General features: G+C 39.5%; 1 protein-coding gene across 1 annotated transcript; it reads left to right on the top strand.

The window, feature by feature from the left end:
* Positions 1 to 2,037: 2,037 nt before the first annotated feature.
* Positions 2,038 to 14,638, top strand: lacc1 (laccase (multicopper oxidoreductase) domain containing 1). The gene is made up of 5 exons (XM_053328723.1): positions 2,038 to 2,655; positions 9,340 to 9,518; positions 11,315 to 11,480; positions 11,771 to 11,996; positions 14,335 to 14,638. Exons 1-5 carry the CDS (start codon positions 2,169 to 2,171, stop codon positions 14,519 to 14,521), a joined length of 1,245 nt encoding a protein of 414 aa, XP_053184698.1. The 5' UTR covers positions 2,038 to 2,168; the 3' UTR covers positions 14,522 to 14,638.
* Positions 14,639 to 16,015: the final 1,377 nt, after the last annotated feature.

A 16,015-nucleotide genomic window follows, 5' to 3' on the forward strand; every position in this document is an offset into this window, starting at 1 on the left:
TATGATCAGTAGAAATGTGTGTTATCTTTTTATTATTCAACCAGCACTGGTGGTTAACAAACAACCCTGGGAAATTCCTACATTATCAGGTGAATCAGTCAGGTGACACAAACACATGCAAACAGAACATTTCCTCATTCCTTCTGACTCACCTCAGACTGATCAGTCCAACTACAGCAGCTGGATAGAAACACGTTTAAATCTGTAAACTAGTAGTGGCTGTAGGTATTAGAAACATGTCATACTTAATACTAGTTTTCTTTTGTTTCTCTGAATATGGCAATTGCAAATGTATTCTATAACGTGTTTCTTCTTCCAGGCAACAGTAGACCAACAAAGTAATTCATTATGACTGTGTAGAGGAACATATGTCTGTGAGATTAGCTTAGTTTAACAAAAAGACTGATAAGAGGAAATAGCTACCCTAGCTTTCTGCAAAGGAGAAAAAGTAGCATTTTATGTGAACATAGTTCACTTAAAAGATACTCTAGGCAGAATCAGGCCTGCTGTCGGCAAATATTTCCAAGTATTTGTGCTAAGCTAAGCAAACTGACTGCTGGAAGGAAGTGGTGTCAATATTCTCATCAAACTCTGTGCTAGAAAGTGTATTTCCCAAAATGTCCAACTCTTTCTTTAATGTGTATGTAGTTCACTGAGTCCTTCTGTATTGCTTTGGTTGTTTTCATTAACATTTTGCTCTGTATAGAAGCCTCTTGTGTTATTTATATCTTTCTATTACTAATAGTTGCAACTTCCTGCCAGAATCAGAGAATCAGTTTTGCAATGTTAACCCATCTTAGATAGATAGATAGATAGATAGATAGATAGATAGATAGATAGATAGATAGATAGATAGATAGATAGATAGATAGATAGAAAACTATACTATACTCCAACAGTGTTAATTGACCCACATGGTGACATTACATCATTGACGTAACATGCAAAAAGCAATAGAAAACTGATCAGGTGTTTTATTTTTATTTGTTGGTGTGTGCGCCCCATGCCACACCCAGCACACACCCTTAGCAGCTAACCATATTGCCTGTGTCTAAATTTGCCACTGTACACCCCTCCCTCATTCCCATTTCCAACTGTCATTCAGTGGTGGATGTAGATATGGTTAATGGGCAGGCGTCCAGGGTGGCATGTTGCCAGGGGCAGCCACTGCTGCCAGTGCTCATCTTGTCCCTCGGAAAGTGAAAGTAAAGAAAATTCTCTCCATCAAAGCATTCTTTTTTTCCCAAGTCTATGAAGAATCTACTCTAAAAAAGCCCTATGCAAGTCAAGAAATGTATTGGAGCATAAGAATAAAATAACAAATTTAATAAATGAAAAGACTTACACAAACTGTAGCGAAGCACAGTAGTTGAGTAACTGTAGTGAGTTACCTTCCACCACTACATGCACAGTTACTCTACAGTGATATATGAGGTACCTGTTTTAAATTCCTGCATGTTATGTCTTTTAGATGCTTTATAATAAGGCTGCAAAAAGCATGCTCGACTAATTCTAAGCAACTGTATTATAATGATTTCATTATTATTTATTCATTACAATTAATTGTTGCTCACCATTAAGAAATGATTATTCCATCATGACTTAATATCATTAGTTAATGCTTGATGGAACATCATTAAATGAATGCTGATTTCCATTTACTTCACACATTCATTTATATGCCACCAAATGAGTTAGATTTGAGAGAAGAGCATTACAGATCATTTCTCTGAAGAAATATCAATCAATGTTTTAACTAAATGAGATAGTCAGATGCCAACATAAATTCATGCATTAAGTCATCATTATTACATCATGCATTGTGTTTTGTGACCTTATTAGAGAGTCTTGCAGGATTTCCTATAATATATTCTCTGTCAGTCGCATGCTGGCGGTTTTGTCACGCATTGTTGACACTCAGTTTGACATCAGTGGGTCTTTAGATTTTTGCAGCAGTCAGCACTTTCCCATGAGAGGGGTTTCCACTGTGGGCGGGGCCAGGCTGTGGAAACACAAAGCAGGAAGTAAGGAGTTTTTCCTGTTGATAAACATGTTCCAGTCTGCTGTATATAAACGCAGGACATGACCGGCAGGGTGAGTGAGGCTGGATCACTGAATGAAACTCCACACTGCGTGCTGAACAAAGTTAGTCTGTGTGTGTGTGAGTGATGTCAGAAGCCGTGCTGTTGGATCTCATTCATGGCTTCTGTTCAACATGCTGCGTGTCCCTGCTGGAGGAACGTGCAGCAGAGCCGCATGTGTTCCTGCTGTGTGGACATTATCAGCAGAACAACAGCTGTACTGACACATCTGTGCTGTCAGGCAGCAGCGTGCAGGTGCTGGACTTCAGCTCCACCGCGGAGTGTTTGTACCGGTTCAAGCAGACTGTGGACGGGCTGAACCTGAGCTTGGTCACGGTCCTCACGTCTCCGCAGGGCAGACAGGTGCTACGTTTGTACCAGGACCTGCTTTTTACAGCCGCGTACACTTTTGACTACAAGGTGATGTCAGTTGACAGTACCTGTCTGAGCTGCAGAAGTCTAGCCCACAAAGATCCACCTGGAGAAAGAGTCCATGAAGAAGTGTGCGCCTTACTGCAGCAGCTGCCTGCTCTACAGGGTGACGTCACGACTCTGGCGTCATCACTGATTCCAGGTGGGTTTAAGGACATGGATATATTAGAAGAGCAGGATAGGACGTCACTGACAGAAATGACTGTCTATTATGAATTTTTGATCCATGGAGGTTTTATAATTGTAAAAGTTTCCTTGAGTCGAGAAAAGTGATTTTATCTTCTGTGACGTAATCACAGTGTAAACTCATGGGCAGGGCCAGCAGTGGAAACTCACTGGGCCACATAACACGGAAGCAAACCCAGAGGTTAGAAATGTTGGTGTATGCACCAGCCAAGCAATTCTTATTGGACTGAACTGCGCCACGTTTGGTCCAGTATCCAGCTCTTGTAATACATTCATAGGTCGTTCCCTGTGTAGATAGAAAGGGCCCAGTCTAACATAAGAAAAACACAAGGATTCTTATTTTCAAGGGATTATACAACAGAGGCCTGTACTACGAAGCTGGATTAACCTATCCAGGATATCTCTCTGTTACCTGGGTTGATTTACCCAGACATTCACAATCCTGATAAGCGGTACTATGAAGCTGGTTATCAACTCGCTAATTGAACCCAGGGTTTTCCAATCTGAATCACTGCACGCTCACATAAAGGGGAGGTGTTTGCAGCGTCTGACCAATCACAAACATGGAGAAACCCTGCAGAGCAGACTACTTTACCCTTTACCATGGAGGAGCAGACAATTATTCTTCAACTATATGAAGAATTCAAACATCATCCAGGCCAAAAGCAAAAAATGCTGGCAGAAAATTGCCGACTCTGTTAATGTGTAAATTCATGAGATTATACAATATTAATTTATCAGACAATATAAACGGACAGCACTCTGATCACACAATGTCACTTTATTACGGCACAGACGTTTGGGGCACAGCGCTTCCTCAGTGCCCTTCCTCTCATAAGAGACATTAAGTTAGTTTAATATTCAACATTCAAAAAACAAACCTATTATGTGCTTCAACCATTTGAGTGAATGATGTCAAACCAACTGTATAACATACAGAATAATATCCCTCATGTGCCTCAATACGGAAGCTTATTGCATTCATTCAATAAAAAAAATACAGATCCTGTTTTTCTGAGTAATTTTTTCTGTTTTTCTGAGTAATTTTTTTAAAATCAGTTTTTCTGAGTAATTTTTTTTCCTGTTTTTCTGAGTAATCCCCCCCCCCCTGTTTTTCTGAGTAATTTTTTCCCCTTGTTTTTCTGAGTATTTTTTTTCCCTGTTTTTTTGAGTAATTTTTTCTCTACTTCGAAATCTCGCGATAACACCTCACTTGCAAGTGACTCCTGCAGCTCCTGCTCCTGCTATGACCCGTCTTCAAACTAATAGTAATACCATCTATATGACTTAGCGACAGGACAATCTCCCAGTGTCTTAAACCCAGATCAAAGTAGAACTTGATTAAAGTAAACAAGCAGGTCATGTCTGCTGCCATTAAATCGACCTCTCAATTAAAGGAGTGAATGTGTCCAATGTTTTGAATGCCAAGGGGAAAAAAATTACTCAGAAAAACAGGGGGGGGGGGAATTACTCAGAAAAACAAGGGGAAAAAATTACTCAGAAAAACAGGGGGGAAAAAATTACTCAGAAAAACTGATCCAAAAAAATTACTCAGAAAAACAGGAAAAAAATTACTCAAAAAACTGATCCAAAAAAATTACTCAGAAAAACAGGAAAAAATTACTCAGAAAAACCAGAAAAAAATTACTCAAAAAACTGATCCAAAAAAATTACTCAGAAAAACCAGAAAAAAATTACTCAGAAAAACTGATCCAAAAAAATTACTCAGAAAAACAGGAAAAAATTACTCAGAAAAACCAGAAAAAAATTACTCAAAAAACTGATCCAAAAAAATTACTCAGAAAAACCAGAAAAAAATTACTCAGAAAAACTGATCCAAAAAAATTACTCAGAAAAACAGGAAAAAATTACTCAAAAAAACTGATCCAAAAAAATTACTCAGAAAAACAGGAAAAAAAATTACTCAGAAAAACAGGATCTGTATTTTTTTTTATTGAATGAATGCAATAAGCTTCCGTACCTCAAGGCTTATTTTACAAATATATTTTCGTCATTTTTTTACAATTACAATAAATAAATACAGTTATTATGCTCCCTGACACTTTGATCTCAGGATGTCAAACCTACAGAATAATATCCCTCATGTGCCTCAATGATTATTTTTTAAATATATATTTTGGTCAATTAAAAAATTGCATCTATCACTAAAAACTCTTTCTCTCCTAAGCGCTCCTCTCACGATCCGCGCACCAATGTTGACAGGATCTTTTAAGAATGGGCAGGTCATTTTCTAAGAGATCTGATTGGTCAGGAGGTGGTGCTTTTGTACTCATTGATCTCTTATCCAGAACATAACCTGCTCCGGAGCAGGTTAGCCGTTCAGCATAAGTTACCATGGTGATTTACCCCGGTAAGAAGTGAACCAGCTTCGTAGTACGGAAAACCCAGAGTTAACCCTGAAGTTACCTCGATAAGAGAAAATCCAGCTTCGTAGTACAGGCCTCAGGTCTGTTGGAACACAATGTTGTTCCCAAATTGTTGAGCTCTAGTGGATGGAATGGATAACAGCTACATGCTAATAGTGGTATTGGCAAAGCATAAGCCAGCGTATTCAGTGTGTGGTACATGTAGTATACTAAATGTGAGCATGAAAAATAATTTGAATAATAATGAAATTTGAATTGGATTATAGAGGTAGATTGACAGCATACACTAATTAAAATACACTCATCGATATTTTATTACATTTAGCCAAGTTTATTCCACTAGATGCTCATTTCACACACTGTACTTGTAATGAAAAGACACACTATTTATACAGCTTCCTTACTACCAACCTTACCACGTTGATTATTTGGCTCATGAAGCCTAGAAAACATTTTTACTTCATGAATTTTGAGTAATAAGTCAGAACAAGTAATGAACAGTATTTGATAGGGTGGTGCTGTGAAATGCAATTATGTTCAGTCAGCTCACCTTTTATAAGTATTCAGTTCCTTTCCTGCTGTCCAAATATAGCAATGTACAAATAATAATTAAAGTATTATAGTAAAAATACTGCAGTATTATGAGTGATGTAGTATGCAGTATTACAGGAAAAGTACTGCAGTATTATGAACGATGTAGTATGCAGTAGGCTATTACAGTAAAAGTACTGCAGTATTATGAGTGATGTAGTATGCAGTAGGCTATTACAGTAAAAGTACTGCAGTATTATGAGTGATGTAGTATACAGTATTACAGTGAAAGTACTGCAGTATTATGAGTGATGTAGTATGTAGTATTACAGTAAAAGTACTGCAGTATTATGAGTGATGGAGTAGGCTATGCAGTATTACAGTAAAAGTATTGCAGTATTATGAGTGATGTAGTAGCCTATGTAGTATTACAGTAAAAGTACTGCAGTATTATGAGTGATGGAGTATGCAGTATTACAGTAAAAGTATTGCAGTATTATGAGTGATGTAGTAGCCTATGTAGTATTACAGTAAAAGTAATGATATATTATTATATATGACATCATTAGATTATTAATAGTGAAGCATCAGTGTAAGAGCAGCATGTTGCTGTTGTAGCTGCTGGAGGTGGAGCTAGTTTACACTACTTTATATACAGTTAGCTAGTTTATACTACTTTATATACAGTTAGCTAGTTTACATTACTTTATATACAGTTAGCTAGTTTATACTACTTTATATACAGTTAGCTAGTTTATACTACTTTATATACAGTTAGTTAGTTTACACTACTTTATATACAGTTAGCTAGTTTACACTACTTTATATACAGTTAGCTAGTTTACACTACTTTATATACAGTTAGCCAGTTTACTCTACTACAGTTAGCTAGTTTACACTACTTTATATACAGTTAGCCAGTTTACTCTACTACAGTTAGCTAGTTTACACTACTTTATATACAGTTAGTTAGTTTACGCTACTTTAGTTAGCTAGTTTACACTACTACAGTTAGCTAGTTTACACTACTTTATATACAGTTAACTACCTTACATTACTTTAGATAGCTAGTTTACACTACTTTATATACAGTTAGCTAGTTTATACTACTTTATATACAGTTAGCTAGTTTACACTACTTTATATACAGTCAGCTAGTTTACACTACTTTATATACAGTTAGCTAGTTTACACTACTTTGGCTGTTAACAACTCATAGACATCTGAAATCTGAGCCTGACTACACACTGCTTTTTATAAGACGTCAAAAGACAAAAAGGTTGGAAACCACTTGGTTCATCTTTAATAATGTGTTGCATTTTAAAAGCTTGTTATATTATCCATAGAATAGAAATATGTCCTGCATGAAAATTGTCTTTGGTCTCACTGGTAAGAATAATATATAAAACACCTACAGTACATAAAATAAACACATTCATTCCATTACACATAGACATATGTCCATGAGATGGACACAGCACATCACATGTACGCCCCTCCCTCCCTCAAAGCCCCCACACATATGTATGCATATCAAGTATAAGGCAGAAAGCACCAATTAGCTACACCTCCCTTTCATCTAGCTCCATACTCATTTATGCATTTTTGAGTTGAATTTGGTATATTCAATGTGTGCCTTAGGTTGCAATATAACAAAATGATCTCTGCGGCCCTACTATAACCTAAATGAATTTATGTTACAGTTCAATCTGAAGCTATGTTACTAACTCATCAATAGCATATTTGACCATCTGTCAGAAGTCCAATAAATTGGAATAGGCTGCCCAATGGGAGGGGGCGATGGAGGAATTTTCCTGAACTCGACAGCCGGTCAGGTTTTTCGCCTTCATCATGAGCGACAGATGTTGAAATATGTTCCAATATTTCATGTGTGCCATATGATTATGTCAAGCCATATATCACTATACATCATATATGTGTTTCTTATGTGTATCATGTTCACGTTAAGACATTTACAACATATATCCATGAGAGTGAGGAACACTGGTTGTACTCACAGTGTCACATATCTACCAAGTTCACACCATATATCCATATTAGTGACAAACACAGGTTGTACTCACATTATCATATATCCATAATATCCACACCTATATAGACACATTTATCATACATAATCTCGATGAACATTTATGATAAAATCATAAAGAGGAGGGACTATGTAGAGGCAGATATATGTGTATCATGAGTGAAATGAGGAAAACACCAGAAGAGGCAAAAGATCAGTTTGAAGATGTCGCAACAGGCCTTACCATGTTGATTTCATCAACTCCTTGTAAGGAGACGTTTTTCACCATGTTTAATTTTCCCAGGGAGATCTGGTCACCATCACTTATGAACAGAATTCCAGGAAACCGAATATTAGCCTGAACGTGCCAGGTCAAGCTGACCTGAGGCCTGTACTACGAAGCTGGATTTTCTCTTATCGAGGTAACTTCAGGGTTAACCCTGGGTTTTCCGTACTACGAAGCTGGTTCACTTCTTACCGGGGTAAATCACCATGGTAACTTATGCTGAACGGCTAACCTGCTCCGGAGCAGGTTAATGTTCTGGATAAGAGATCAGCGAGTACAAAAGCACCACCTCCTGACCAATCAGCTCTCTTAGAAAATGACCTGCCCATTCTTAAAAGATCCTGGCTGTCAACATTGGTGCGCGGATCGCGAGAGGAGCGCTTAGGAGAGAATGAGTTTTTAGGGATAGATGCAATTTTTTAATTGGCCAAAATATATATTTAAAAAATAATCATTGAGGCACGTGGGGGATATTATTCTGTATGTTATACAGTTGGTTTGAAATCATTCACTCAAATGGTTGTAGCGCATAATAGGTTTGTATTTTGAATGTTGAATATTAAACTAACTTAATGTCTCTTATGAAAGGAAGGGCACTGAGGAAGCGCTCTGCCCCAAACGTCTGTGCCGTAATAAAGTGACATTGTGTGATCAGAGTGCTGTCCGTTTATATTGTCTGATAAATTAATATTGTATGATCTCATGAATTTACACATTAACAGAGTCGGCAATTTTCTGCCAGCATTCCTTCCTGGCTTTTGCTGCAGCAACAGTGTTGCTTTTGGCCTGGATGATGTTTGAATTCTTCATATTTATGAAGAATAATTGTCTGCTCCTCCATGGTAAAGGGTAAAGTAGGCTGCTTTGCAGGGTTTCTGCATGTTTGTGATTGGTCAGACGCTGCAAACACCTCCCCTTTATGTGAACGCGCAGAGATCCAGATGGGAAAACCCTGGGTTGATTTACCGAGTTGATAACCAGCTTCGTAGTACCGCTTATCCTGGACTGCGAAGATCTGGTTAAGTCAATCCAGGTAACGGAGAGAGATCCTGGATAGGTTAATCCAGCTTCGTAGTACAGGCCTCTGGTGCGCACACAATAACGTATGACACCCACATGCCGCCAATAGTATAAAGAGTCTGAAAGGGCATGCCTCGGGGCTGTTTTGCTGTTTGTACTGTTTTGCTGTGTTGTGCCTGATTGATGAGTGCAGTGTTTGAGAGTCTTCAATAAAGATCCCAGTTGGCTGTTCGACGACTTCTGTTCTCCGTCTCATACTTTAAGGTTACTGAAGTTAAGTAATCAAGAAATTCTACTATACCCTCTCTCTCTCCCTCTCTCTCTCTCTCTCTCTCTCTCTCTCTCTCTCTCTCTCTCTCTCTCTCTCTGTCTCTCTCTGTCTTTCAGACTGTTTCGGTCATGGCTTCAGTACTCGTACAGGTGGAGTTTCCTACATTCCCACTCTGTCCTCCTTGAATCTGTTCAGCAGCAGCAGGAGGAGAGATCCCAGGGCTGTGGTGCAGGAAAACAGACGGCGACTGGCCCTCCATGCTGGTTTTCACCCTCAACCACTTCACTTTGTCAAGGTACAGAACTGTCTTCATGAGTTATCCTGCACAACAAGATCAAACTGCAGCAGGGTCAGACTACACTGCTGCTGCACACGCTGCATGCAGCCAACTGAGTCAGTTGATTCTTCCTCTATTGTTATTTTTTTCGTTATACAGTGCCTGCAGTAGTATTTAGTAAGTATTTAGACCCCTTCACTTTTTTCATGTTTTGTTATGTAGCAATCATATACTAAAACATGTAATCTCGTTAAACCAAACTAAAAACTGAAATATCACATAGATTTTTTTTCTTTACTCAGCACTTAGTAGGGATGCACTGTATTGTTTACAGTGTTTAGTTACAGTTTGTTTATTGTTTATTGATGCGGATATATGCACATATTTGTATCCATCTTGCAGAGGAGACTATTAGTCATGGGATCACAGAAGTATGATCAAGAAAGACAATATATGGAGGAAGAACACAAGAAGATTGGAGTTCAGTAACTCACCATTAAAACTTTAATGAAGCTGCCAAGTGTGTTGAGTAGCAGAGTTTTCTTTGAGTTTATTAGACAGATAGGGTTAATGGGTAAGAGGTTAGGGGAGGCTAACTGGCTATGCTTCCCTAAGCTAACACTCTGCAGGCCTCCCAGCTAGTCCCAGCTCTCCATGTGGATCCATATCAAAATGATCAGGCATCCCCAGTGCTTAGTTGAAGCTTCTTTGGCAGCGATTACAGCCTCAAGCCTTCTTAGGTATGACGCAACAAGCTTTTGTGCAACCCACAAAAGTTCAAAGTTTGTCCAACCAATGTGTGAGGAAGTGGGCAAAAGACAAAAGACTGGAGCTCTTTGTAAGAAAGTACAATATTTTATAAATTCTAATAAATAAAAAAAGCCTAAAACCAGACCAAAGCCGAGGGAGTCAAGAGTCAGAACAGAACAGAACAGAGCCAAAACTAGCACTGCTGTGTTGTATCTGGTCCGGATCAACAGCTGATCAGTTGTGGCATACATGCAGCTGTATTTGGTGGCGGCGATGCTGAACAGCTGCTGCTTTGTATCCCACAACTCTGCAGACCTCAACCTAGCTGTGTCACATAGTGAGGAGCAGCAACAGATCCAGCACACCTCCACACTGCACATTAACCCTCCTGTTGTCCTCGAGTCAAGGAAGGAAGGGAGGAAGGGAGAAAGAAGGAAGGAAAGGAGGAAGGAAGGAAGAAGGGAGGAAGGAAAGAAGGGGGGGGGGAAGGGAAGGAAAGAAGGAAGTAGGCAAGGAGGAAAGGAAGGAAGGAAGGAGGGAGGGAGGAAGAAGGGAGGAAGGAAAGGAGGGAGGGAGGAAAGAGAGAAGGAAAGAAGGAAGTAGGGAAGGAGGAGAGGAAGGAAGGAGGGAGGAAAGGAAGGAAGGAAAGAAGGGAGGGAGGAAAGAGAGAAGGAAAGAAGGAAGTAGGGAGGGAGGAAAGGAAGGAAGGAAGCAGGGAAGGAAAGAAAGACAGAAGGAAGGAAGGGAGGAAAGAATGAAGGAAAGAAGGAACAGTCAAAACAGACAGGGTCAATTTGACCCGGGAGGCCGACACAAAGGTTAAAGGAGAAAAACAGAATTACTCAGACATCTCCACACTGACTAACACACAAACAGGATACAAACTGCTCCACATCAACACAACTTACTAAATGTCACTAAATGACAGAATTGAGCTGATGAAAACAGCTTTCCATATGTTTTGAAACATGGTCAGGAGCTTTAGTCTTGTTAATCCTGTAAGGACTGTGCAGCTCAGAGCCTCCTGTACTAACCTATTGAATGTGTGTGCTTGTGTGTTGCAGGTGAACCACGCCAGTGATGTCTGGGTTATGGGAAAAGCTGAGCCAGAGAGCTATGATGGGATTGTAACCAATCAGAGTGAAGTGGTTTTAGCAGCTCCAGGGGCAGACTGCATGCCAGTCCTGTTTGCTGATCCAGTGTCAATGGTCATCGGAGCGGCTCACGCAGGTAGATGTTTCATTCAGTTATTTATTTTCATAAAGCGTGATCCTGTATTCTGAAATGAGATGACAGTTAAGCCTGTGGGCATACTGATTACCAGTAATAAAAGGATGAAAAACAAATGCATTTTAATTGTAAGAAAGAATATTTCATTTCAAAATGAAGAATATCATTATTTCATACTGTATGTGAAATCAAGCATACAAACATAGCTGTGATGTTGCAGTCAGCCTTTATGCTCCCTTGTAGTAAATGTATTCATCCTGACAAACTGCTTATTTTCTACTTGCCTTCAGGCTGGAAAGGAACCCTGATGGGGGTTGCTATGGCAACGGTAGAGGCCATGGTGACAGAGTTTGGTTGCCAGGTGAGCAACATCATTGTGGCCGTTGGACCGTCAGTGGGGGCGTGTTGCTTCACTCTGGGGAGACAGCAGGCACTCGACTTCCATCGAATCCATCCAAACTGTGTCTCTGATCTACAGTCAGCCAGACCTCATGTAAACATCCGCCTCGCCAACAGGTACAGCTGAGCAGAATACAATATTATATATGATATTATTTATAGTCTGCCATAAACTGCCATTCCTATACTTAAACAACTTTTGATCCAGACTGAAATATCTCAACAATTATTGGATGAAATGTAGTACAAATGACTCTCAGTGTATTCGATGGTCCTCTGAGTTTTCATCTATTTCCATCCATCCAACACTCAGGGCTGGTGTTGAACCTCAGTATCTTTCAAAACAGGTCTTAAGCACCAAATATCAAAAACTATTAACATTGCTTGTTTTTACAACCAACAGACTCCAAGATATTTAATTTACTATCATATATGATAAAGAAGAACATCATATAAAAGGTGGAATGAGAGAATATTTGGCATTTTTGTCGGAAAATGACTCAAACATTCGATTGAAACAGTTGCAGATTAATTTAACTGTTGATGGACTAATGAATGAATCTACTCATTTCAGTTCTGCTGTTCAGTATTGAAAGTTGTCATTGAGTACTTAAGCAGCTAGTTATTCTAGATAGTTTAGATTTGAATAAGTGAAAACATTAAATGTAGTTTAACTTAGCGGGAAGTTAGCTGACATTTATGATCAGATAAAAAACATTCTCATCTTTGGAGTAAATATAAGGCTACAGCCAGCATCTGGTTAGCTTAGCATGTATTCTATAAATGAATGATTAAATGGATGTGTGGTATAATCAATCACTTTAAAACATATAAAATGAAAGGACAACTTCAAAAAGGACAAAACTAATCTTAAGCACCAAAAGAGAAACCTAACTGGCTCCTTAACTGAAAAACGAGTGTTTCTGCTGGAAATACAAATGACTTAAATGACTTTTTAATGTTTGTCGCTTTCACTAAGGTTGTGAAACTGAATTAGCTTACTTAAGGGTTGCATTGTTTATTACAACAAACATTACCAAATGAGATTAAAACAGTGTATCTGTTCATGTCTAGAAATGACAATGTTATACTACTAAATAGTTTTCCCAATCATGTTTCATTGGCAAACACAATCACCCAATCACCACCTGGATTAAGTTTACAGGCAACAGTTTTTGAACCAATAAAGTGCTACAGTACATATATAGCACACTGAAGTCAGTAGTGAGAGAGCTGCTGTAGAGAGAATGAATGAGCTGTATCAGTGGCTTAAGTAACCTTGGATCATCTGGCCCAGGTGACACAGGTTAGTAACAGATCACATCATCCCCCTACCTCAAGACAGGGGTCTAACAGGATCACTGCAAAACAAATGATGTAACAACACCACAATTAATCACAAAAACAAAAAACAATCCCTCACTGTAATTAACCCTGTGGCTAGCTAACCAACCCTGTTTGGAAGGAAGAGCTTGAGCAGCAGCTTGAGGATTTAGCGGCTGGTGACAGATCCTATCTAGCAGAGCTAGATGAAGCAGAGAGTGGACAGGTGTTGGACATGGAAGTGAACCAGCTAACAAACTGCACATATTACACAAAGACTCACACACAACCCAAAGGAGAGAAGCTACTACAGCCTAACAGTGAATGGCATATCAGGAGGGTAACTGTTAACTGAACTCTACATGACAATCAAACATCAGGTCAGAAACCATTGCTTCCTGCAAAAAACACATGATGTATCTCCCAAAAAGCAAAGACCCAAAACAGCCGTGGTGACTAACACACAGCCTAAAAGTGAGCATGGACCAAATCACCTCATGAGTTGCACAACCACACCATGGCCTCTACTGCTACCTGAGGCACAAAACAAACTAACCCTAATGGATAAATCCCCTTTTGTTATGACCTGGCCACAATAAAAGGAGACACACCAAAAAGATATTTTATTCAAACTAAATTAAGCCAAATTGAATGAACTAAATATGTAAAGGGTGTGGAAATCAGTAATGGTGTGTGTGTGTGTGTGTGTGTGTGTGTGTGTGTGTGTGTGTGTGTGTGTGTGTGTGTGTGTGTGTGTGTAAGCAAAACACTAAACTAAAGTAACATAACCAAACCAAATGGGTGCCTGCAGGGCAGAGTAAGAGTTGCAGCAGTTGCTTAGGTTACTTAGGCATACCAGGCCAGGTGTTGGGTCTGGCTGAAGGGACAGCTTAGTAATAGATCAAAACCCCAGATTACCCTATTGGACATTATATAACTACATATGTAAGTCATTTAAAGCCCAATCAGCATTTTAAACCTTAAAAACTGAGTCACAAATCCTGCTCCACAATATTATATTTGTATTAATTGTTCTATTTGTATGTGTCTATTTTGTGTACTGTAGTGTTTTGTTTTTTTTATACAACAATAAAGTTACATTGTCTTCTGTGTTGCTCATTAAATCAAACAGAATTCTCCTGGAACAAGGCGGGATCCTGCCTGAGCACATCCATGACGACATGATGACAGACAGGTCTTGTGTGACGCCCTGCACCTCCTGTCACCCTGAGGCCTTCTTCTCCCACGTCAGAGACGGGATCAACTTCGGCACCCAGGTGGGCTTCCTGTGGATCAAATCTGAAAAAGTCCAACCTTAAGCAGACAAGATGGTGAGCGGTCGTTGCAGCTACCATCCATCTGGTGTTTTTGGGACTTTATCCTTATCCTCCTTCATTTGTATCAATAGGTAAAAACTCTTTTTTTATATATATATATGATATGTGTGTGTGTGTATGTGTATATATATATATATATATATATATATATATATATATATATATATATAACACACGTATATATATATATATATATATATATACTGCTAAATCAATGTGTCAATGTGATTTTAATAAGTCATGGTGCAGGCAGGAGCCCAAGCGATGGCTGCTGTCGCTTTATCAGACTAATGATAAGCTATGTGGTCGAGTGCTTGAATGTTTCTCCTTCTCAGGTTTCTCTTGAAAAAGGGATCACAATCTCAACTACCTGATTAAATAAAGTTTTTAAAAAATGATGATGTACTTAAAGTATGTGCCTTAGTCCAGTTCCACTGAAGAGCTGAAAACATCAGATCTGTTTGGAGCGATGAGAGGACTGTTTTTAATGTTTAATGACAGTAACTGGAGAATTACAGTCATCATCTGTTCATGATGGCGTTTACTTGACCAAAATGTAACAATTTAATAAATTCACTACAAATGTTGACATCAAACAGGAGTCCATTCCTTTGTTTTGAGATTGACCAGCTATGTGGGAGGCTGGCAGGCTGGTGAAGAAACAGAACTGTATTGGTACACATTAGTACCATTTCTTGTGTTCATGGTAACTATTGTGTCCGCCTATAGGCTGGAATATGAAGTAGTGAGTAGAGAGAGAGAGAGAGAGAGAGAGAGAGAGAGAGAGAGAGAGAGAGAGAGAGAGAGAGAGAGAGAGAGAGAGAGAGAGAGAGAGAGAGAGAGAGAGAGAGAGAGAGAGAGAGAGAGAGAGAGAGAGAGAGGAGAGAGAGAGAGAGAGAGAGAGAGAGAGAGAGAGAGAGAGAGAGAGATCTTGATGAATGTCTTGCTGAAAGAGTCCTGCCATCAGGAAATACCACTGCCATGAAGTGGTGCACCTGGTCTGCAACAATGTGTGGGGAGGTGGTACGTGTCAAATTAACATCCACATGTTGCTAGGACCCAAGGTTTCCCAACTGAACACACTATATCCACTGGCTTGCCTTCTTCCCATAGAGCAGCCTTGTGCAAGTTCTTCCCCAGTTAAATGATGCACAGGCACCAAATCATCCACACAATGTAAAAGAAAACGTGATTCATCAGAGCAGGCCCCTTCTTCCATTGCTCCGTGGTTGAGTTCTGATGCTCATTGTAGGTGCTTTCTCCTCCTGCCACCCCTCCGACACCCCCAGCCCCCCACACACACACACTGTCCCAAATGGCTAGAACCACCCCCCAGCATTCTCCTGCACATCACCTCTCCATCTGTCCCCCCTCCTTCTCCCCACCTCCTCCTTCTCCCCTTCCCCCACTGAGTACACCAGTATCAACCATCCATTGGTGACTACAGGCTAGGTAAAGAGGCAGCTGGAAAGACTA

The sequence above is a fragment of the Scomber japonicus genome, chromosome 11, assembly GCF_027409825.1.
Source record: "Scomber japonicus isolate fScoJap1 chromosome 11, fScoJap1.pri, whole genome shotgun sequence".
Classification (NCBI taxonomy): Eukaryota; Metazoa; Chordata; class Actinopteri; order Scombriformes; family Scombridae; genus Scomber; species Scomber japonicus.

Excerpts from the sequence above, each read along its gene's own strand:
- lacc1 (XM_053328723.1), top strand. The coding sequence starts at position 2,169 with ATGTCAGAAGCCGTGCTGTTGGATCTCATTCATGGCTTCTGTTCAACA. Across the intron at positions 9,519-11,314 it reads AACCACTTCACTTTGTCAAG|GTGAACCACGCCAGTGATGT; the intron begins GTACAGAACTGT and ends TGTGTGTTGCAG. Across the intron at positions 11,481-11,770 it reads CATCGGAGCGGCTCACGCAG|GCTGGAAAGGAACCCTGATG; the intron begins GTAGATGTTTCA and ends ACTTGCCTTCAG.